The sequence below is a fragment of the Schistocerca serialis genome, chromosome 5 (genome assembly GCF_023864345.2).
Source record: "Schistocerca serialis cubense isolate TAMUIC-IGC-003099 chromosome 5, iqSchSeri2.2, whole genome shotgun sequence".
Classification (NCBI taxonomy): domain Eukaryota; kingdom Metazoa; phylum Arthropoda; class Insecta; order Orthoptera; family Acrididae; genus Schistocerca; species Schistocerca serialis.
The window spans coordinates 154813172-154838459 of NC_064642.1; the positions used below are offsets into that span (position 1 = coordinate 154813172).

At 43.4% G+C, this 25288-nt stretch overlaps 1 protein-coding gene across 6 annotated transcripts in view; it reads right to left on the reverse strand.

Moving 5' to 3' along the window:
- Window positions 1-25288, reverse strand: part of LOC126480877 (xaa-Pro aminopeptidase 1) — a 142374-nt gene that overhangs the window by 41918 nt on the left and 75168 nt on the right. For all 6 annotated transcript variants that reach the window (XM_050104262.1, XM_050104264.1, XM_050104260.1 and 3 more), the window contains 3 exons: window positions 24970-25065; window positions 20946-21142; window positions 769-910 (listed from right to left, as the gene is read on the reverse strand). In XM_050104262.1, the coding sequence (XP_049960219.1) occupies window positions 769-910; window positions 20946-21142; window positions 24970-25065 (435 nt within the window). The remainder of the gene's footprint in view (window positions 1-768; window positions 911-20945; window positions 21143-24969; window positions 25066-25288) is intronic.

The window sequence follows — 25288 nt, forward strand, 5'->3', positions numbered from 1 at the left end:
TTTTAATCTGCCAGGAAGTTTCATAACAGCGCACACTCCGCTGCAGAGTGAAAATCTCATTCTGGGTGTAATTACTCTATCTCACGTTAACCTCTGAACTGTAGATGCTTCACATTATCCACACAGGGTCTATTATGTGTATAGTAATAATAATAACGTAGTTGTGCAACATCACTGAATTGTTTCCTTTATTGTTACCTGAAGTCTAAGAAACCAAACCAGCCTGTTTATAGTTAAATGGCCAAACCGAAACTGCTATGCATACATTATTTTTGGTGTGTAAACAGAGACCAAGTTATGTATACAAATGTTTCCAAATAATACATACAGCTTTGTCAAATGGCATGAATAAATGGTGAAGAGATTCACACCAAGTTATGTGTTGTGATTGGAGGAGTGCATGGCATAGATTTCAGCCATGTCAGATTGGCAGCAGGCTATCTATGAAAGTCATTCTTATTGATGATATATAATTAGTGCAGTTAAGGGCTTCATTCAGTTTCTTGGTTTATGCATAATAAGTGGTGTGTGTGTGTGTGTGTGTGTGTGTGTGTGTGTGTCTCAACTCCAACCACAACTTCAATTGTTCCACAGGACAGGTTTGAAGCAGCTTGCATAAATATTTATCATCTCATTAATTCTATATACTTTCTCTTTGTCCGAGTAGACAACTAGACAATAATTCCTCAAGCTATACTATTTCAAACACAATATTATAAAACTGCAAGCACACAGGTAATGTGCAGACTAAATACAGTACGGAAGTACCTTGGATTTCAACATTATTCTTGATAGCTTTCATGAGTGCAATAGGTGTTGCTTCTGATACACGTTTCTTATCAGGAATAAGAGATGTGAGAGCATAACTTGCACCAGCACTTATCCAGACCTTTCCCTCCTGCTCTGAAATCTGAAAAAGAACCACTTAATGATCACTAAATATTTTAAGAAAAAATCTCATTACTGATAACTGAAGTCATTAATAATTAATATCTTAAACACACTATAAAATTAATTTTAATGAGTACATTTATTTTTATCAACAATTTTTGCTGCCCTCTGCCCCTCCCACCTCTAACCCCCCACAACCACCCACCACGCTTAAATGATTGTATGTCCTCCTTGGATGAACCATACTGCATCATTTATTTCCCAGTTTATCAATCTCATCTTCATCACTGTCACTGTACCACCCATTTGTCATTTACTGTTAAATAAAGGCCTCCATCAGACTCGCTGAATCACTGTATTATGTCATATACATTCACCACATGTTTTCTAATATCAGTCATTTTCCAATATGTTGGCTCCTCTATCATTTCTTATCTCTTGCAATCCTATGGAGTACTTCATTGGCAGATTGTACACCTGCCTGCCTGGCTATACATCCCGTCCACCTCACTTTCATTACATTTTGTTGTTTGTTGTGGTCTTCAGTCCAAAGACTGGTATGATGCAACTCTCCATGCTACTCTATCCTGCGCAAGCCTCTTCATTCTGAGTAAGTACCGCAACCTACATCCTTCTGAAGCTGCTTAGTATATTCATCTCTTGGTCTTTCTCTACGATTTTTACCCTGCATGCTTCCCCCAATATTAAATTGGTGACCCCTTGATGCTTCACAACGTGTCCTACCAACCGATCCCTTCTTCTAGTAATTGTGCCGCAAATTCCTCTTCTCCCCAATTCTATTCAGTACCTCATTAGTTACGTGATCTATCCAACTAATCTTCAGCATTCTTCTGTAGCAACCACATTTCAATTCTCTTCTTGTCTTAATTATTTATCGTCCATGTTTCATTTCCATACATGGCTACACTCCAAACAAGTACTTTCGGGAAAGCCTTCCTGACACTTTCCTTGCCTTCACCAGTCTACATTTTACATCCTCTACTTCAATCATTGTCAGTTATTTTATTGGCCAAATAGCAAAACTCATCTACTACTTTAATTGTCTCATTTCCTAAACTGATTCCCTCAGCATCACCTGATTTAATTCAACTACATCCCATTATCCTCATTTTGCTTTTGTTGCTGTTCATCTTATATCCTCCTTTCAGGACACTGTACATTCTGTTCAACTGCTCATCCAAGTCCTTCACTGTCTGACAGAATTACAATGTCATCAGCAAAACTCAACGTTTTTATTTCTTCTCCCTGGATTTTAATTCCTACTCCAAATTTTTGTTTGTTTGTTTGTTTGTTTGTTTCCTTTACTACTTGCTCAATATACAGATCTAATAACATCAGGGACAGGCTACAACCCTGTCTCACTCTGTTCTCAACCACTGCTTCCCTTCTGTGCCCCTCAACTCTTATAATTGCAATCTGGTTCCTGTACAAATTGTAAATAGTCTTTCACTCCCTATATTTTACCCCTGCCCCTTCAGAAGTTGAAAGAGTATTCCAGCTAACATCGTCAAAAGCTTTCTATAAGTCCATAAAAGCTATAAATGTAGGTTTGCCTTTCCTTAACATCTCTTCTAAGACAAGTTGTAGGGTCAGTATTGCCTCCTGTGTTCCTACTTTTCTACAGAACCCAAACTGATCTTCCCCTGAGGTCAGCTTCTAACAGCTTTTCCATTTGTCTGTATAGAATTCGTGTTCATATTTTGCAACCATGACTTATTAAACTGATAGTTCAGTAATTCACACACCTGTCAGTACATGCTTTCTTTGGTATTTGAATTGTTATATTCTTCTTCAAGTGTAAGGGTATTTCCCCTGTCTCATACATCTTGCACACCAGGTGGAAGAGTTATAGTCACAACAATTGAGTCTTCCATTTCAGCTCATTCTATTATCAATATATTTGGATTCCTGTTCCTCCTCTTAATTCTAAACATCTATCTCTCCATTTCTCACTGAGAGTTTCTCAGTTTTTTGCACTGCAAGACCATGTAACACTGCCATTTGTCCATTTCAGACATAACAAACTTTGTTTTTGAGAACTATTTAGTTTACCACAAACACTCCAAGGCCACATTTACTCTTCTGCTAATTTCTTCTGCTCTATGTCCAGTTATCTTCAAATGTCCTATCAAAAAACCTCATCAAATTGTTTAATGACTTTATCGTTAATTTTTACAGTTCTGTTTTCAACATACATTTTCTTAGCCTTATGAACCTCAATTTTCAAGCCTAATTTCACATCCTTTAAATCACTTTTTAATTTTACGAACAACAAGAGCAAACAGTTCTATGATGTCAGAAAAATGAAGGTGGTTCAGGTATATTCATTTAACATATATTTCTTTTTCACAGTTTAAGGACCAGAAACCATCCTCTATGGCTTCTGAAGAAAGTTTTGGGCACATGGAATCTCCCTGACTGCTTTCATCTGTCAGGTACTCACTACGCTGATGATGTTTAAAGTAGACTGTGTATATTTTTTGGTGAACCAAAACAGGATGAAGCAATGCCTTGTTTCTAAAGAACTCTTTGTATAGATTTTATGAAAACTGAGTCAAAAGTTCTAAAAATCTGTGAATCCCAGAGGATTCCTGTGCTCTGTTATGTAACTATTACAAAATATTCTGACACACAACATATCATACATTTCTTAATGTGTTCTCTGTTGAAATTTCTAAGTATAAGTTTCTAAGTATGGGCCCATCCTCTCAGCTTCAAGCCCCTGTCATTAGTTACTGCATCACTCAAGGGGCACAAGACCTTGTTTTGGTTTTCAGTCTTTAGACTAGTTTGATGCCAGTTCCTATTTCTCCCTACCATAATTACACAAATAACCTACCTAGTATCCAATTAACCATTTGTCAATTTCCTGGATTTTTATAACAAATGTTCAATTAACTTGTTTTGATATGGGCTTCACATAGACCACTTTTTTCCCTACTCTTCCAAATCTCTTCAAGTAGCTCACCTTTTTTTTTTTAACATCTTTCTATAGCACTAAATTTCACACAACTTGATACCCTATTTTGATTTACAATCATCCCTAAAATGGCTTGCTCCAGACATACATTTTTATGGAAGATTCAACTATTTTAAAGCAAGAACAATATACCTGGTGCAAGTAATAGCACAAAATATCATGCCTGTCATCCATAAAATGTTATTATAATCTATTTAATATTGGTAATACTATTCCATCAATTATGAAACTTTAACTGTGGGAATCCATCAACTTTCTTACTTACTGTTGAATATCTTACACACATTTCTGACACAGCACACAATTTCTTTTGTACCTGCTCATGAAACATATGTGGATGAAGTATTTGTACAGCTTTACCTGTCACTGTAAGGAACAATTATGTCATCACTGGCATACACCAATGTGTTACACATGTTACTGTAGTACAAAAACCTATCTTTATAGAAGCATAAACACATGGTGCATACTGAATAAATGAAGGGATGATTTAGGTTGTTGATTTATGTACAGGTTATACACGATTCTATGGGGGAGAACTAATTTTTGATACTCAAGCACAGAGTAACTGGGTATACACACTACTTGACATATGATAAATAATCATGCATAAAACACAAAGCATCCATAACATGCACATAGAATCTATAATCCCTGTGATATAAACACGTTGAGTCTCAGTCAAGTACAACAAAGAGACTGCTAAACACTTGAGCTTTTGGCCAAAAGGATGCCTCCTAGATTGTGTGCGCAAGTGCGTGCGCCCACACACACACACACACACACACACACACACACACACACAGTCTACTGTCTCTTGCCACTGATGGAGTGGTAGGGTTAAGGAGACTTGGGGGGGGGGGGGGGGGGGGGAATGTAGGGGTGGAGAACGGTAAAGTGCTGTTTGTAGGAGCATACAGGGACATGATGGAGGAAAACATAGGACAGCAAGATGCAGTGGAAATGTTGGGGAGGGGGGGGGGGGGGGGGGTTGAAGGAGAGAATTAGAGGAGAGGAAGAAGAAAGAAGACAACCAGCAGGTGCTTTGGTGGAACGGAAAGCTATATAATGGTGAAGTGTGAACAGGGAGGGGTGAAGCACAGGCACTAACAAAGGCTGAGGCCATTGAGGACAGGAAGGTTATGGGAACACAGACTTTACTGCAGGGAAAGTTTCCTCCTGTGCAATTAAAAAAAAAGGTGGTGTTGGTAGGAAGGATCTAGATGGTGCAGGCTGTGAAGAAGTCATTGAACTGAAGAACATTTTGTTGGGCAGTATGCTCAGTAACTGGGTGGTCCAGCTGTCTCTTGACCACAGTTTATTGGTGGTCATTCATGCAATCAGAAATCTAATTGGTTGTCCTGCCCACATAGAATGCAACACAGTGGTTGTAATTTAGCTTGTAGATCACATGACTGCTTCTGATTGGATAGGTGATGCTTGTGACTGGGCTGGGTTAGTTTGTGGTGGGAGGACGTATGGGACAGATCTTGCATCTAGGTCTATAACAGGGATGTGAGGAATGAGACAAGGAGTTGGAAGCAGGTTTGGAAAAGAGCTGGATGAGGATATTGCACTGGCTTAGGGAGTGGCTGGTGAGAGGATAGTTGGTGCGATATTCCTAATTTCAAGGCACGACGAGATGTAGCAAAACCCTAGTGGAGAATGTGATATCAAACGTTCTCGTAACCCCTCTGGCCTCAACCTTCGTTAATACAAGTCCTTCACTTTCCTATCCCCTTCCACTGCTCCCACTCCAGCACTACACAACATTCTATTCCACCATCACATCCACAGAATTTTTTTCCCTCTTCTACTTCTCTCCTTTTTCACCCCCACCCCCACCCCTCGGGCTCCAGCTTTTTAAGCTCCTGCCTGCACCTACTCTGACTCCACCATGTCCCCAACGTGCTACCACAAGCAGCAGTTTACCATCCTCCACTCCTACCCTGCTAACCCTCCCCCTTCCCACCACAGCCTCCTTACCACCACCCCTCACCCCCGATAGCTTCTCCCATCATGTGCAGCTGCTGGCAATGTGGCCTCAAGTGGTCAGAAACAGTGTTCTGTGGTCTGTGTGTGCAAGCTATACTATCATGACTGTGTGTGTTGTCTACTTTAGAAGGAGGCTTTTTGGCCAAAAGCTCACATGTTTAGCAGTCTTTTTGTTGTGTGTGTGGAACTCAACATCTCCTCTATATGGTGAGTAGCAATATTTATTTTTCATAATATTGTACCCAAGTAAAGCTTTACTAGACACATTTTGATTTGAACTGCCCCGTAAAACCCCTAAAATTACAACACATCCTATAAAAATATACCAACAGAAACAATTACTCATATTCCATGAGCTAATATCAGATTTTGATAATTATAATTATCACTGCTAAGGTTTTGTAACTGACTAATTATAGTACTCTACAAAAATATATGGGAAAGGCAGCAACTCAACTACAGCAAATCAATGCATGGAGAACAGAAACACATAACAGAAAACAACATTCTTACTACTCTTTGAACATTAGCTCTTTTTCTAGCAATAGTAGTAGTGCCATTGGTGGAGTGGCTTGCACGCCTTAGCAATACAGATAGCCATACCGTAGGTGCAACCACAACGGAGAGGTATCTGCTGAGAAGCCAGACAAATGTGTGGGTCCTGAGGAGGGGCAGCGGCCTTTTCAGTAGCTGTGGGGCAACTGTCTGGATGATTGACTGATCTGGCCTTGTAACATCACCCAAAAAGACCTTGCTGCGCTGGTACTGTGAACAGCTGAAAGGAACGGGAAACTACAGCCGTATTTTTTTCCAAGGCATGCAGGTCTATTGTATGGTTAAATGATGATGGCATCCTCTTCGGTAAAATATTCAGGAGGCAAAATAGTCTCCCATTTGGATCTTCGAGTGGGGACTACTCAGAAGGATGTAATCATCAGGGGGAAACAAAACTGGCATTCTACAGATTGGAGTGTGGAATTTTAGATTCCTTAATCGGTCAGGTAGGTCAGAAAATTTAAAAACAGTAGTGGAAAGGTTGATGTTGCATGTAGTAGGGATTAGTGAAGTTCAGTGGCAGGAGAACAGAACTTCTGGTCAGGTGAATACAGTGTTATAAATACACACACAGTCAAATAGGGGTACCACAGGACTGGGTTTAGTAATGGATAAAAAAACAGAAATGCGGGTAAGCAACTATGAACAGCATAGTGAATGCTTTATTGTAGTGGCTCTGAGCACTATGGGACTTAACATCTATGGTCATGAGTCCCCTAGAACTTAGAACTACTTAAACCTAACTAACCTAAGGACAGCACACAACACCCAGTCATCACGAGGCAGAGAAAATCCCTAACCCCGCCGGGAATCGAACCCGGGAACCCGGGCGCGGGAAGCGAGACCGCTACTGCACGACCACGAGCTGCGGACTTTTATTGTAGTCAAAACAGACATGAAGCCCATGCCTACCACTGTAGTACAAGTTCATATGCAAACTGGCTCCATTGAAGATAAAGAGACAGAAGAAACGTATGACAAAATAAAAGAAATTATTCAGATAGTTAAAGGAGATGAAAATTTAATTGAGACGGGGGACTGGAATTCATAGTAGGAAAAGGAAAGAAAAGAAAAATAGAAGGTGCATATGGATTCGGGGAGAGGAATGAAAGAGGAAGCCACCTGGTAGAGTTCTGCACAGAACATAACTTAATCATAGCTAACACTTGGTTTAAGAATCATGAAAGAAGGTTGTATACCTGGAAGAGGCCTGGAGACACTGGAAGGTTCCAGATAGATTATATAATGGTAAGACAGATATTTAGGAACCAGGTTTTAAATTGTAAGACATTTCCATGGGCAGTTGTGGACTCTGACCACAATTTATTATTTTTGAACTGCAGATTAAAACTGAATAAATTGCAAAAAGATAGGAAATTAATGAGATAATACCTGGATAAGCTGAAAGAAGTGCAGGTTGCCAAAAGTTTCAAAGTGATCATTAGACAATGATTGACTACTACAGGGGAAAGGAATACAGTAGAAGACAACTGGGTAGTTTTACGAGATGAAATAGTAAAGGCAGCAGAGGATCAAATAGGTAAAAAGACAAGGCCTAGTGGAAATTCTTGGTTAACACAAGAGATATTGAATTTAATTGATGAAAGAAGAAAATATAAAATTACAGCAAATGAAACAAGTGAATACAAATGTTTAAAAAGTGAGATTGACAGCATGAGCAAAACAGTGAAGCAGGAATTGTTACAGGACAAATGTAATGATTTAGAAACATATTTCACTAGGGAAAAAGTAGATACTGCCTACAGGAAAATTAAAGAGGCCTTTGTGAAAAAGAGAAGCAGCTGTATGAACATCGAGAGCTCAGATGGAAAACCAGTCCTAAGCAAAGAAGGGGAAGCTGAACGGTGGAAGGAGTACAGAGGGTCCATACAAGGGAGATAAACTTGAAGACAATATTATATAAAGGTAAGTGGATGTAGATGGAGATGAAATGGAAGATATGATCCTGTGAGAAGAATTTGATGGGGCTCTCTAAGATCTACGTCAAAACAAGGCTCCATTCCATCAGAACTACTGATGCTCTTGGGAGAGCCAGTCATGACAAAACTCTTCCACCTGGTGGGCAAGATGTATGAGACAAGCAAAATACCCTCCAACATCCAGAATAAAGTTATAATTCCAAGTTCAAAAAAAGCAGTTGCTTGAACTATCAGTTTAATAAGTCATGACTGCACGATACTAATACAAATTCTTTACAGATGAATGGAAAATCTGGTAGAATCTGACCTCTGAGAAGAACGGTTTGGATTCCCAGAGAAATTTAGGAACATGCGAGGCAACATCGACCCTACGACGTATCTTAGAAGACAGGTTGACTTACAGAAATCTTTTGAAATTGTTGCCTGGAATACTCACTTTTAAATTATGAAGGTAGCAGGGCTACAATACAGGGAGCGAAAGGTTATTTACAACTTGTACAGAAACAAGATGGGCAGTTATAAGAGTCAAGGGGCAAGAAAGGGATGCAGTGGCTGAGAAGGGAGTGTGAAACAGGGACAGGGTTGTAGCCTATCCCTAATGCTATTCATCCTGTACATTGAACAAACAGTAAAGGAAATCTAAGAAAAATTTGGAGTAAGAATTAAAGTTCAGGGAAAATAAATAAAAACTTTGAGGTTTTCTAATGACGCTGTAATTCTGTCAGACACAGCAAAGAACTTAGGAAGGCAGATGAACGGAATGGACACTATCTTTATCTTTATCTTTATACAAGATGAACATCAACAAAAGCAAAACAAGGCTAATGCAATGCAGTCGAATTAAATCAGGTGACACTAAGGGAATTAGATTAGGAAATGAGACACGTAAAGTAGTATGTGAGCTTTGCTATTTGGGCAGCAACAAAACAACTGATGATGGCTGAAGTAGAGAGGATATAAAATGTAGACTGGCAATGGCAAGAAAAGCCTTTCTGAAGAACAGAAATTTGATAACATCAAATACAGATTTAAGTGTTAGGAAGTCTTTTCTGAAAGTATATGTATGGAGTGTAGCCACATACGGAAGTGAAACATGGATGATAAACAGACAGAAACACAATAGAAGCTTTTGAAATATGGTGCTAGAGAAGAATGTTGAAGATTAGATGGGTAGATCAAGTAACTAATGATGAGGTACTGAACAGAATTGGAACGACAAGAAATTTGTGGCACATCTTGACCAAAAGAAGGGAACGGTTGAATAGGACACGTGCTGAGACATCAAGGAAAGACCTGTTTTGTATTGGAGGCAAGTGAGGGAGGGGTAAAAAAATGTAGAGGGAGATCAAGAGATGAATACAGTAAGCAGATTCAGAAGGATGTAGGTTGCAGTACTTATTTGGAAATGAAGTGGCTTGCACAGGATAGAGCAGCATGGAGAGCTGCATCAAACCAGTCTTTGGACTGAAGACCACAACAACAACAACAACAACAACAGTACACACATTCACACACACAACCACACAGACACCCAAACACATTCTCCTGCGGCCATAGCAAGACTGTTTGGGTGTCTGTGTATGAATGTGTACTACTGCTAGAAAAAGAGCTAGTGCTCGGCATCTAGTGTGAATACTTTTCCGTTGTGTGTTTCTGTGCTTTATGGATCAATCCATTATAGGTGAGAGGCTGCCTTTCCTTATCTTACATATTGCACCATCCAAGAATTTCCTTTACTGTTATATAATATTTTGTAATGACATCTTATGTAAGTAGATGGCAATTTGTGTAGTATGCGAAGCACACACTGTATGTACAGAATCAGGTAGTCTCAAGCATTTCTCCATTGTTATACAAATTGGCAGTTGATAACCACATTGACTGAAATTGGAAACAAAGTGTTAACAATTCAGCAGCTTCTGGTGGTTTATTGTAACATCCACTTGATATTTACAAGTTGTGGCGCACTACCTGTGTCAGCTATTATGAACTTATGGTCTTCATCACTGCAGAAGCCAGATGTGGGTATGGTGCAGTAGCCCTCCCACGTCAATGAAAATCTCTGTACATACTAAAACCACCGACAGTGCCTCACTCACCTTCATATGGGCAAGAACTTGCCGATTTAGGCTCAACAGTTAAAGGCCCTTTCCAAATGGCTAAGAAAAGATGATAGTTAGCTACTTCACAACACAGTGCAAGGCTTAAAGATTACACAGCCTGCACACACTGCAACTCTGCAGCCTATGTGCATTCCGCACAAGTTTCGTGTGACTATGCAAGCTGTGTAGCATGTTTATCATTAGGCCAGATAGAGTCAGTCATCTTCAACTTCCGCCAAGCACTGCCTCAACTGTTTTATACAATTCACAAGTGAACACCAGGCAAATTGGGTACAGGCCTGCAGTCCTCTAGAACACACTACCCTCCCCATCTCTGCCATATGTTCATAATGCAACTCAAGCACCCACTGATCATACCAAAAGAGCACTTGCCACATTCCTCTCAATAAGATCCACAGCTGGAACAACCAAACCACAACCTAAAATTAAAAATATTTTATCCCTGCTTTAGAGGCTTCAGGTGGATAACCTCTACAGTGGCATGATCGAGTTGAGGTGTGGGTTGTTGTCAGGATGATTGGCGGAATCGCTGTCTTGGGAGTGTGCTGATGATGACGGGTGTGGCAGAGCTGATGCAACAGGTGGCCAGTGGCCTGTTTGACACGAACAGCTCGGCAGGACAGCTGATGTGTGGAGTCCGCAGCAGCAAATTTACCATCTGGGAACGGGTCTGCAGCTCAAGCATGGTCCGCCGGAGGTGTGATAACTTGACACGATTCTTGTAATGGAAGACAGTCCTCAGCAGTGATGTCTGCCCTTGCAAGTGGGGCTGTACAGCATCAGTATTCCCACCCAGAGATAGGTGGTTAATCGGCTGCACTGGCTTGGTCTGGAGTGAGCCCGACGGTCGCCTACCAGTTAGAATGTGCCAGGTCCATCGTGGTGGACTTAGAACCAGCAGTTGGAGGAGGCCAGCATAGTTGGAGGAGGCCAAGGCTCATAGTGGCTGCTCACAAAATCGTGTCACCTCATTGCCCATAGAAGACCTCCCCTCACAGATGGTATGGTTGGTTGGTTTGGAGGGATTAAAGGGACCAGACTGCTATGGTCATCGGTCCCTTTTTCCAAAGACAAAGAACACCCACAGAGAACAAAAACAAGGAACAGAAGAGATCACAGACGATACAGAACAAGAGATACTGAGACAAAGACAAGACAAAACAAACTAAAACCACACAGAGTGTGACGGTGGTTGGCCGACTATAGACATAAGAAAGGAAAGGCCAACCACTTAGAAACACATTAAAAAATCAGTGTAAATCCATAGGCCAAAGGCCAGAATCAACACAAAACAATAAAATAAAACAGAAACACTCAGAGTAAATGATAAAATCCGCCTGCCCGAATAAAACGTAAAACTAAGTCAGCCATAGTGGAGTCGTCTGTTAAAAGGGCAGGGAGCGTAGCAGGCAGCGCAAATGTCTGCCGGACCACAGCTAAAAGGGGGCAGGCCAGCAAAATGTGGGCCACTGTCAAAGCTGCCCCACAGCGACATAGAGGAGGGTCCTCCCGGCGCAGTAAATAACTGTGTGTCAGCCGGGAGTGGCCAATGCGGAGCCGGCAAAGAACTACTGAGTCCCTGCGAGTGGCTCGCAGGGATGACCGCCACACAGCCGTCGTCTCCTTGACAGCACGGAGTTTATTGCGCATTGTCAGTTCGCGCCATTCATCGTCCCATAGCGCCAAGATTTTGCGGCGGAAGACTGCCCGCAAATCAGTCTCTGGGAGGCCAACGTCCAGAGATGGCTTACTGGTGGCCTCTTTCGCCAGGCGGTCAACATGTTCGTTACCCGGGATACCGACATGACCGGGGGTCCACACAAAGACCACAGAGCGGCCGCAACAGGCGAGAGTATGCAGAGACTCGTGGATAGCCATCACCAGACGAGAACGAGGGAAACACTGGTCGAGAGCTCGTAAACCGCTCAGGGAATCGCTACAGATAACGAAGGACTCACCTGAGCAGGAGCGGATATACTCTAGGGCACGAAAGATGGCGACCAGTTCAGCAGTGTAAACGCTGCAGCCATCCGGCAAGGAACGTTGCTCGGAAAGGTCCCCTAGAGTGAGCGCATATCCGACACGACCAGCAACCATCGAACCGTCAGTGTAAACAACACCAGAGCCCTGATACGTGGCCAGGATGGAATAAAAGCGGCGGCGGAAGGCCTCTGGAGGGACTGAGTCCTTAGGGCCCTGTGCCAAGTCGAGCCGAAGGCTAGGGCGACGAACACACCATGGGGGTGTATGCAAAGTAGCCCGGAAAGGAGGTGGAACAGTGAAACCCTGGAGCCCAGAGAGAAGCTCTTTGACGCGGACCGCTATTGTACAACCAGACCGGGGCCGACGTTCTGGCATACGGACGACCGACCGCGGGAACAGGAGGCGATAGTTTGGATGCCCAGGCGAGCTTAGAACATGGGCAGCATAAGCGGCCAGCAAACGTTGGCGTCGGAACCGCAGTGGAGGTACACCTGCCTCCACTAGTACGCTGTCCACAGGGCTGGTGCGGAAAGCACCAGTGGCAAGGCGTATCCCGCTGTGGAGAATCGGGTCCAGCACCCGTAACGCAGATGGGGATGCTGAGCCATAAGCCAGGCTCCCATAATCCAGACGGCACTGGATTAACGCCTGGTAGAGCCGCAACAGTGTAGAGCGGTCGGCGTCCCAGTGGGTGTTGCTCAAGCATCTCAGAGCGTTTAGATGCCGCCAACACGTCTGTTTCAGCTGCCGGATATGAGGCAGCCAAGTCAACCGGGCATCGAAAACCACCCCCAAAAACCTGTGGGTCTCCACCACAGCAAGGAGTTCGTCGGCAAGATAAAGCCGCGGCTCAGGATGGACTGTTCGGCGCCGGCAGAAATGCATAAAACAGGTCTTGGCTGCCGAAAACTGAAACCCATGCGCTACAGCCCAAGACTGCGCCTTACGGATAGCGCCCTGTAGCTGACGTTCAACAGCTGCAATGCCAGTAGAGCTGTAATAAAGGCAGAAGTCGTCAGCATAGAGGGAAGCGGAGACAGAATTTCCCACGGCCGCAGCAAGCCCGTTAATGGCTATTAAAAACAGACAGACACTTAAAACAGAGCCCTGTGGCACACCGTTCTCCTGGACGTGGGAGGAACTATACGAGGCCGCGACTTGCACGCGGAAGGTACGACACGAGAGAAAATTGCGGATAAAAATCGGCAGAGGACCCCGAAGACCCCATCCATGAAGCGTAGAAAGAATGTGATGACGCCATGTCGTATCGTACGCCTTCCGCATGTCGAAAAAGACAGCGACCAGGTGCTGACGGCGGGCAAAAGCAGTACGGATGGCCGACTCCAGACTCACCAGATTGTCGGTGGCGGAGCGGCCTTTATGGAACCCACCCTGAGACGGAGCCAGAAGGCCCCGAGACTCCAGTACCCAATGCAAGCGCCGGCTCACCATCCGTTCAAGCAACTTGCAAAGAACGTTGGTGAGGCTAATGGGACGGTAGCTGTCCACCTCCAGAGGGTTCTTTCCAGGTTTCAAAACGGGGATGACAATGCCTTCCCGCCATTGCGACGGAAACTCCCCCTCGACCCAAAGACGGTTGTAAAGATCGAGAAGGCGCCGCTGGCAGTCCACTGAAAGGTGTTTCAGCATCTGACAGTGGATGCCATCTGGCCCAGGAGCGGTATCAGGGCAAGCAGCTAGGGCACTGCGAAATTCCCACTCACTGAATGGAGCATTGTAAGATTCCGGGTGGTTGGTGCGAAACGAAGGGCTCCGGCGTTCCAGCCGCTCTTTAATGGAGCGGAAGGCCTGGGGGTAATTCGCAGAAGCGGAACTCATAGCAAAATGCTCTGCTAAGCGATTTGCAATGACGTCGGAGTCAGTACAAACAGCTCCATTCAGTGAGAGCGCAGGGACGCTGGCAGGGGTCCGATAGCCGTAGACGCGTCGAATCTTGGCCCAGACCTGCGAGGGAGTGACATGGAGGCCAATGGTGGACACATACCGCTCCCAGCACTCCTTCTTGCCTTGGCGGATAAGGAGGCGGGCCCGCGCACGCAGCCGTTTGAAGGCGATAAGGTGGGCTAAGGAGGGATGTCGCTTGTTACGTTGGAGCGCCCGCCGGCGATCTTTAATCGCTTCAGCGATCTCAGGCGACCACCAAGGCACAGCCTTCTGCCGAGGGGACCCAGAAGAACGGGGAATGGCAGATTCGGCGGCAGTAACGATGCCGGTGGTGACCGATTGAACCACCGCATCAATGTCATCAGTAGAGAGAGGCTCAAAAGCGGCAGTGGAGGAGAACAAATCCCAGTCAGCCTTATTCATAGCCCATCGGCTAGGGCGCCCAGAAGAGTGGCGCTGTGGTAGTGACAAAAAGAGCGGAAAGTGGTCACTACCACACAGGTCGTCATGCACACTCCATTGGACAGATGGTAAGAGGCTATGGCTACAGATGGAAAGGTCAATGGCGGAGTAGGTGCCATGCGCCACACTGAAGTGTGTGAAGGCACCATCATTTAACAGCGAGAGATCGAGCTGCGACAATAAATGCTCAACGATGGCGCCTCGACCTGTGGCCACTGACCCACCCCACAGAGGGTTATGGGCGTTGAAATCGCCCAATAGCAAGAAAGGTGGCGGCAATTGGGCGACCAGTGCAGCCAGGACATGCTGCGAGACATCACCATCCGGTGGAATGTAAACACTGCAGACGGTAACAGCCTGTGGCGTCCACACGCGTACAGCGACAGCCTCTGAAGGCGTCTGGAGAGGGACAGACTCGCTGTGCAGAGTGTGAAGGACATATATGCAGACGCCACCAGACACCCTTTCATAAGCTGCTCGGTTCTTATAATAACCCCGATAGCCACGGAGGGCGGGGGTTCGCATCGCTGGAAACCAAGTTTCCTGGAGAGCAATGCAGAAGAAAGGGCGAAGGCTGAGAAGTTGGCGGAGCTCAGCTAAATGGTGGAAAAAAACCGCCGCAGTTCCACTGGAGGATGGTATTGTCCATGGCTGAGAAAGGCGTGAAAGGACTGGGAAGGCAATTTACGCCGCTTGTTCACTCACTGCCACCGATTCAGTACCCGTACGAGAGGCATCCATGGCGTCGGAGGGACCAGCGAGATCAAGGTCCTCAGCGGACGCTAGAATCTCGACTTCATCCTCAGTCGCAGAGCGCGAAAGGTGCGGTGGGGTTGGTGCCACCGCAAGTTCTTTGGCCTTAGAGGTCTTTCTCTTGGACTTCTCTCGCTGAACCTTGGGTTTCACCGGCTGGGAAGGCTTCACCGATTCAGTCTCCGGGACAGAGGAGGATCGTGAAGCCCTACGCCCGGCCGCTGGTGAGGACTTATGCCACTGGTGGCCGTCATCCTTCCCGCTGGTGGAACCCTGGGAAGGGAGGGTCCCAAGGGAACTCTTACGGGCGAGAGTAGCCGAAGAAGTTAGACGTTTCTCCCGCTGAGAAGCGGGGACGGACGTCCCCGACGGGTGGGAGGAGGTTGCTCCTGAGGTAGGTGGTGCAGGAGCAACCGGTTGGGTAGAGCCCCCCACGGGCAAGGGGGCAGGAGGAGTCTTACTGCTTATCGAGCTGGCTGGAAGTCTCGAAACTGATGGAGCTAGCACAGTTGTTGTAGCAGCTGCATAAGAAGATGTCATTCTCACAGGATGGAGTCTGTCATATTTCCGTTTGGCCTCAGTATAGGTCAGCCGGTCCAGGGTCTTATATTCCATGATTTTGCGCTCTTTCTGAAAGACTTTGCAGTCAGGCGAGCAAGGTGAATGGTGCTCCCCGCAGTTGACGCAGATGGGAGGCGGGGCACATGGAGTATCGGGATGAGATGGGCGTCCGCAATCGCGACATGTGAGGCTGGAAGTGCAGCGGGAAGACATATGGCCGAACTTCCAGCACTTGAAGCACCGCATCGGGGGAGGGATATAGGGCTTGACGTCACATCGGTAGACCATCACCTTGACCTTTTCCGGTAACGTATCACCCTCGAAGGCCAAGATGAAGGCACCGGTAGCAACCTGATTGTCCCTCGGACCCCGATGAACGCGCCGGACGAAATGAACACCTCTACGTTCTAAGTTGGCGCGCAGCTCGTCATCAGTCTGCAAAAGGAGATCCCTATGGAAAATAACACCCTGGACCATATTTAAACTCTTATGTGGTGTAATAGAAACGTTAACATCCCCCAACTTGTCACAAGCAAGTAACCTGCGGGACTGGGCGGAGGATGCCGTTTGTATCAGTACTGACCCAGAGCGCATTTTAGACAAGCCCTCCACCTCCCCAAACTTGTCCTCTAAATGCTCGACGAAGAACTGAGGCTTTGTGGAGAGAAAAGACTCCCCATCAGCTCTCGTGCAAACTAAGAATCGGGGCGAATAACTGTTACCTCCATCCTGAGACTTACGCTCTTCCCACGGCGTGGCCAGGGAGGGGAACGTTTTCGGATCATACTTCTGAGCATTAAATTGAGCCCGAGAACGCTTAGAGACTGCTGGCAGCTGGCCGCCAGCGAGAGATGATGTACCACGCTTCATTGCGGGTCATCCGCCCTGATGCCACCTACTCCGACCAAGGGCCCTCCCCACGGGCGCCACCCAGCCACAGCAATAGCCACCTGGCAGGATGGCCATTGCCGGGAGTCCTGATGCCCCAGGGAGATGGGCATCTACTCCTTGGCATACGTGGGGAGTGAACGGCGCAGGCATCAGTAGAGCGATCCCTGTGTTGTCAGGGGGCTACAACCAAGAGGGTACATGGCGGCCCCACCACAACGGACTGGCTACCGTGCTGGATGTTAGGTGACATGTGGTCCATGGGCGTCGTCAGTGCAGAAAATGGCCCTGCACAGTGCTTGGCAGAAAGTGCACGCAGGGGCGCATCAATGCCCAAGCGATGGAGAGCGGGCAAGACTGCAATGCAACGACGAATAAGATGGCGAAAGTTCTCAACACAACACGGACACAATGCACCAAGTAAGGTGCCCTTCCCCAATCGGCTCGCTCTTCGGAAAAATTTTGAGATATGGAGGTCAAACCCGACAGGGGACCATCACATAAGGCCGAAACGTTTGAGACTCCTTTTAGTCGCCTCTTACGACAGGCAGGAATACCACGGGCCTATTCTTACCCCCGAACCCGCAGGGGGGCCTCACAGATGGTATTGCCAGAATGACATCCCTTTGCAGACTGATATCTCTTTGGCTAAAAAAGATGGGTACTCATTTTGCTGAAACACCACTTCTGACCATGTACACCAAAACAAGCCCTTAGCTTGGAGGCGTAGTAACAAGCCTGTTCACACTGTAGTCGCTCTGTCTTTCTGCTGTATTGACATTATCAAGTTGCTGGTCCCTTGCTCAGCCACTACGTGGACATCAACTGGTGGCATTGCTGCATCTGATGTAGTGCTGTTTTGGTTGGCTCTGCAACAGCAGTGGCATTGTCACTATTTTACTCAGTAGAGCCAAAAAATACTGACGGCACAACACTGCAGAGTATCATCCTTATACCACTATTCCTACAAAAACCCATAGCTCCAAGGGTCATACCCCTTTGAAAAACCTGGGTAGAATACCTGTTGCCTGCAGCTGCTTTCTTCTCTTATTACAGAACTATTTCTACAGCATGCTGTGTCCCATCAGAAGCAAAGCTGTTTTTAAAAGAAGCCGTGTGGTTTGTTAATTCTGCTGCATATGCTGGGCAGTTTTCTATGTTGGCACTCTAAGGCACCAACAGCCCACACAAATGAACAGTCACCACAAACTATACACTGACAAGTATGGAGCACGTACCTCAGCACAAAACTGTCAGTAACAACTGTTTCAAAGGCCATTTCACCTTCATTCTTATCACAACAACATTTGTAATTGCATATGTGGGGGCTGTCCCACAAAGACATTATACGCGCATACAATCATCCTAGGCCTCTGTCTCCAATAGTTCCTGTCCTCTACGTATCACTATTCCTTCCCATTCTCCTCAAACTAGCTTTGTTCTATACAATGCATCTTCCTCCTCTCTTTCTAACTTCACATTTCTCACTACTCCATCGCTATCTTTCTTTGATTACATCTCTGTCACTGTTATTACCACTCTTTTTACTCCCCTCATCAGCCCCAGCTGAAGCCATTACTCCCCACTCCCACACCACGACTCCACGCAAATAAATAGATAAATAGATAGATATAGAGAAAGTGTGATATCTGATGTACAATTGTGTATAATTGTTAGTGGCATGTATGTCAGTCACGTTTTCCTCTGTAAAGTAACAGTCTGTTCCCACATCTAACAATTATTCACGACTCCACGCAAATAAATAGATAGATAGATAGATAGATAGATAGATATAGAGAAAGTGTGATATCTGATGTACAATTGTGTATAATTGTTAGTGGCATGTATGTCAGTCACGTTTTCCTCTGTAAAGTAACAGTCTGTTTCCACATCTAACAATTATTCAGTAAAGTAAAGCTACTAATTAACACATCAATAATATTACAAAAAGGATTGACTGCTACTCATTGTAAAGATGACTCGTTGAGTTGCAGACAGGCACAACAAAAAGACTGTTACACAGTATAGCTTTTGGCCAAAGAAATGCACGCGCGCGCACACACGCACGCACACAGATTCACACAAGCAAGCACACCTTGTGCACACATGTCCAGCGCGTGCACACACACACACACACACACACACACACACACACACACACACACACACACACACACACACGCACGCAGTACACCTCGTGCACACATGTCCACTACCACTGGCAGCTCTGATCGCAATGCAACTGCTGTGGGAATAGTTGGGGGGACGGGGGGGGCCGGGGGGGGGGGATATCTGGTGGGGCATGCAGGGCTACATGGCGGCCTGACAAAACTGCTGGGAAGTGGGGTGCAGGAAAAACAGGGAGCAAGAGAGGAGAGGAGAGGAGAGGAGCAATTAAAGGGCTGCTGGCAGTAGCAGTCATGTGCATAAGGTACACTTGTGTGTGTGTTTGTTTGTGTGTGCGTGTGTGTGTGTGTGTGTGTGTGTGTGTGTGTGTGTGTTTTCTTTTCTGAAGAGGGCTTTAGCTGAAAGCTATAATGTGTAATAGTTTTATCATTGTGCCTGTCTGCAACTCAATGGGTCATCTTTCCAGTGATTAACATTCCATCATATTGTTTATAGGTACTAAATAAACCTTTTTCCTAAAAATAATGCAAACAATAATGACAGAACAAATTAACTATATCACAGTTTCAGAATTACTCTTTCAGTTATACAAAAATGTGCTGTAAATACTTTGTTTGTAATTATTCATTTAACAAAGGAGACCATACAAAATTAATGCTAAGACATTCAACAAGGAAATGGGTTACCTGTCCTGCAGGGAAAACAAGTTGTGAATATTCTTTACTTTAAAACTGTTTGCCTGACTAGACATAAATCCCGATATTTGCCTTTCTGAAATATTTGATCCAGTTTCGCTGGAGAATAAATCAAATGCTTTGTATTTATTCAGCTAAAATTACCAATTTACAAGGTTAAGCACGATGGGGAGAGTGAATTAGAATTCCTTTCCTAAGGAAAGATAGGGCATTAACAGTTTCTCTTTTGCCTCTAATACACACCATTCTGAGATAATTGACCAACTATCTTTCACTCCACTGCAATAGTTAAATTTGAATGTTTGTTTTCATAAATGCTTTTATCTGGGCAACAAATATTTGATTGGCTGCACCACAGCTGTCAAAACTACAGTATTTCACTGTCCCTTTACATACAACCAGTTTCAGGCTTTACACTTATTCTCATGTACAATACCAGAACAGGAGATGTGTTCAGTATTTCGCAATTACGCACTTATCAGAACAGCACACAAATATTAAAAATTCATACAGGCGATGGAATGTGGCATTACATATATGACTTGGAAGCCAAGCAAAAGTGAAGTTGTGGAAAAAAGCTTCACCATCATTACAGAGGAAAACAAAACAAGTGAGGATCAACATGAAAATAATGTTGGTTTGTATTTCAACATGAAGGGAATAGTCTAAAAATTACGGCATGCACTGTGATGATCAAAAGCTATGCCAGTCCATCTGGAACTACTTTAGGTCAGGAACTTCACATTTAGGTCACTCACATGATACAGGCCCATATGACCTTCCTCTTCTCTAGAATGAAAAGCAGCATAAAAGGGAATTTCCGGAACACACAACAGGTGAAACATTTTGTTACACAAAAAACACAGTATTTATGAAAGCAAGCACTCCAACTTAACTTATGGTTCCATATAGATGATGGTTGGTCAGTTGATATGAGGCAATGTGTAGGAACGACACTCAGCAAGAGGAGAACCTGTCAGTACCACTCCTCTGCTTACAGGAAAGCAATTATCAATCTGTTGCACTTAATGATACACTCTAGCAAAGCACAATAAATGATAAGTACCTGCTCAGTAAGTACATCTTGTATTTTTTCATATGGGTGGATCGTGATGCACAGATCTTCCTGGTTAAAATGTTGCCGCACAGATGGTGTCAGCTTACATTCATCCATGAAGAGGTGCACACTGTGCATCGTGACAAGAGCATACGAGAAGAACACTGGATTATACGCAATATCTGAGCCACGAAGATTTAACAGCCCTGTCAAAAAGAACAGAAACATGGATGTGAATGTTGATGACTTACTCCATGCTGCAAAATGTTACTAGGCACTAACATTACATAATTATGATGGAAACCTAAAAAAAGTGAAACCTAAAAATGGAAATTAATATTTAGGCACTTATCTTTTCCCAAAAATAATTATTTTTCACAATTTCCTATACTTCCTTTCACTGTAAAGCAAGAACTTAAAAAATTGGAAAAGTGAGAGAACAGTATTTTGAAAGCAATATGTCTGTCAGCCCTTGCACAGTCTGTACCGAAATATAATTTAATCAAACTGAATACTTGGAAAGCTGATGAAAGAAATTGCAAGACTGAAGATTAATTGTGTTATAGTAGGTAACATCTCACATTTGATGAGATGGGAGCATTGTCAAAGCTAAAAAAGACAAATCTGCCACCAAAATGAATACAGAAAAGGGAAATTCCATAGAAGAAAGGAGGGGATGACAGGAAGTAGCAAAGGGAAGATTATGAAGTTGTTTTTGTACCTACTCTCAGTTGACTTCAAGGCTATGAATCTGACAAGACAGACTATTGGGAGATCATGATCTCTTCCTAAGAATATGCTGCTTATATACTTCTTGAGAATGCAGTCTCTCCCTCTCCCTCATTCTCATTCTCCCCGCCCCCCTTTCTCTCTCATTCTTTTTTCAAAAATGCCCTCCTCTGAGGGGCTGTGAGACAGTTAAAAGGTTGCTGGGCTTGACTCCATACAATATGGCATATTGCAAGCATTGTAAGGTCAGATAGCATTTGTTTAAGGGATTGTCAAATAATGTGCATACTGCAATAGAGAACCCCAAAAGCTATGGGAACTAGTACAGAGTGTCATACTAAACTGAGGTAGTGATAAAGACTTCACACTGGCAATGCTTTACAAGAGAGATTGCTTCCCAAAAAACTAAGAGTTAAGAGGACCGAAAGTACTCTAAATTAAAACAGTTATAGAGTGCATTGACAAGAATATTTTGATGTACTGCGTCCTCTCTCACTCCAAGCTAGATTGCTGCACCTTTTAGGAACTGCATTAATGTTTATAACAAAAGCTCCCACATCTTTAGTTACACTATACATAATTCTTCACTTGACCAAGCAGAAACTTTCATCATTCAGGATTTTCGAAGAAGGAATAAAATGAGTGACTTTTGTAGCAAAAAGATGAGGGAAAGCTAAATAAATATGCTAGCAAGTGATGGCAACATTGTGTAATATGCACACAGCTGTGCATGTTATTTAGCATTTGTGCTAAATGATATTACTTAAGATTATGGTTTTGAAGTCCACATACATTATAACAAGAATCAGTAATTATTTCCTCTGAGTGGATGTCACACTACAATCTGAAAGTCCAGGATTTGGTCTTGGTGGTTCTACATATATTTTTCCCTACCTGGCACTTGACTGAATTGAAATCCCACACTGCATTGTGTACATTAAAAATCTACCATTATAAATGCTAGGTGCCTACAAAGCTGGGCAGGTGTGCCACTTTTTGTGTCACGAGCCATGGTGTACAGATACTACCTTTCAGGACAGCTGCACATTTCGGTAGCACAAAAATCATTGGTTGTACATCCGAAGATTTACAACATTAACAAGACACAAGGGGAAGAATAGATAAAAAGAGGTCACCAAGGTCTTTTGTTGTTTATCTTAATATCTATGGTTTGATCTTTATCATTGCTAAGATTTATAATAAACACATGTAAAAGCAATTGGAGTCTAAAGTCATCTGCCAAGATCTTGTAGATAAGAAAGGAAAGAAGCGCACACAATTTCAAGGTACACTTTTGTCCCTTAAGATTGAAAACTCCCTACAGGTGGATACCTGTACAACGATCTATGAGCTAGGCATCAGAAGGTAATGAAATAATTGTATTAAATAGAACACTATGGCATTTAATTTTGTATCCAATGCAAAAATACGTTCACATAAACTATCGCACAATTGAGAATTTTGGATGTGAACTGCTTAAGAATGAGTTTTCAAGAGAACAGTGAATAGAAACTACATTCCACAAAATAAAGTGGAATTTTAAAAGTCTTTACATCCCATAAAAACTGAATACTTTGTTCAATAGTCACAAGAGGAGGAGGAATATTTGGAAAAGGTCAGGAGATACCAGTATGAAAAAATTCCAGTTAGATTACATCATGGCCACAAAGATTTCAAAATCAGAAATAAGAACAGCGAGAAATTTATCAGAATTGGGACTCACAAAGTAGATGAAGCTGAGAAATTCTGTTACGTAGGCAACAAAATTACCCAAGATGAATGAAGCAATGACAAAGCAATCTAGTACTGGCAAAAAGGGCATTCCTGATCAAAAAAGTACTAGCACCAAACATAGGCCTTAATTTGAGGAAGAAATTTCTGAGAATGTATGTTTGGAGCACGGAATTGTGGGGAAACAAACGCAAGAGAATTGAAGCATTGAGATATGGTTCTACAGAGGAATGTTGAAAATAAAGTGGACGGGTAAGGTAAGGAATGAGGAGGTTCTTCGTAGAATTGCTGGGGAAAGGAAAACATGGAAAACACTGACAAGAAGAAGGGACCGGATGATGGGACGTCTGTAAAGACATCAGGAAATAACTTCCAAGGTACCAGCAGGAGCTGCAGAAGGTAAAAAATGTAGGGGAAGACAGATATTGGAAAAAATGTGGAGGAGGATTTTCACAGGCTGAAGTTAAGCTCAGTATATATTAATGAGGTGAAAAGAAAGAAATAACCACTTCTTTTAGGAAATACAATAACTACCACACCAAAATACAAGGTGCCAAGTAAGTAGGTACAGTGGTTATGGGACTTTAATCATTTTTTCGAGGAACAGAATTCAAGTCTCCATCCAGCCTTCCAAACTCAGCCATTTCTGGGATTTCCTAAATATATCAAGGCAAATGCCAGGATGGTTCCACTGAATTTCCTCACCAATCCTTGTCCCACCACACTTGAGCTCTGCCTTTGGTAACCACATGATCGACAGGATGTTCACCTAATCTTCCTTTCCTCATGGCATAGTGTACTAGTTGTTGGCATGGTTTATAAGTAGGAAATTGGTAATACAATGAGCTCCCTTGAGCAACATGCAAAAAATTCTTGATATAAAAAATATAGTGGTGAACACCAATCTACAGATTTCCAACTGACATTGCAAGCTGATTAATTATAGGCTCTACGTGAGGAAATTTAGAAAGCAATAAAATATGAAGATCAGATTTATGAGCCAATGGGGAAACAACAGGAAAAGGAGGGAAATACAGCAATCTTATTGGAGAAAAAGAAAGGATTCTGTCACTTTCCAAGATCTTTCAGCTAGTTATTGCAAACATGCTTAAAAAAAAAAAAAAAAGAGGGGGGGGGGGGGGGGGGGGGGGGGGGAAGATATACCTGAAAAAATCATTGTGCCGACAAAACTTAAGAAACCACACATTGCCAAAGAAAGCATATCAGGAAACAAACTATTTGTGATGAAAATAAATTTTAAAAAGGGAAGAAATAAGAAGCTACAATTTCCCTAGATACTTACAATTAAATTTTGAATTTTTATTATAATTTTGAGATGCTATTCACAATTTTTTTGCATCAGTTGCCAGAAACATTTTTTTCTACTCTGGAGTAAAGGAGATTAGCCATCAAAAAGAAAAAAAACATTGAGTCATTGACAGGCATGCAGAAATAGCCTCCACTGTTCCTACATTGTTTACATTCCAGCAGAACTTCCCTACAAAATTAACTTAAAATAATCATTTCATTGTTTCATAAAAATGCGTTAATATATCTGACCATTATTACTTACATGCTACTTCATCTAGGGCTGTCACAACTAATAACGTAGCACCTTTCTCTGCTAGCATTGTTCGCACTTCTTCCACCTTTGTTTTTGATGTCTTCCCTGAAAAAATTAGAGGCTGGTTTATTAATTATAATGGAAACAAAGGATGGGGCATTAAGAAAATATCACACTCAGTAACATTATTACATTGTTGAGGTGAATGAGAAATCAACTAGTGACATTCAAATATTGCTATCTATAAAAATAATGGCAGGAGTCTGGATAATCCCTCAGTATATACTTGAGGAATTGAGTGGTCAACAGATGAATAAATAAGACTGAT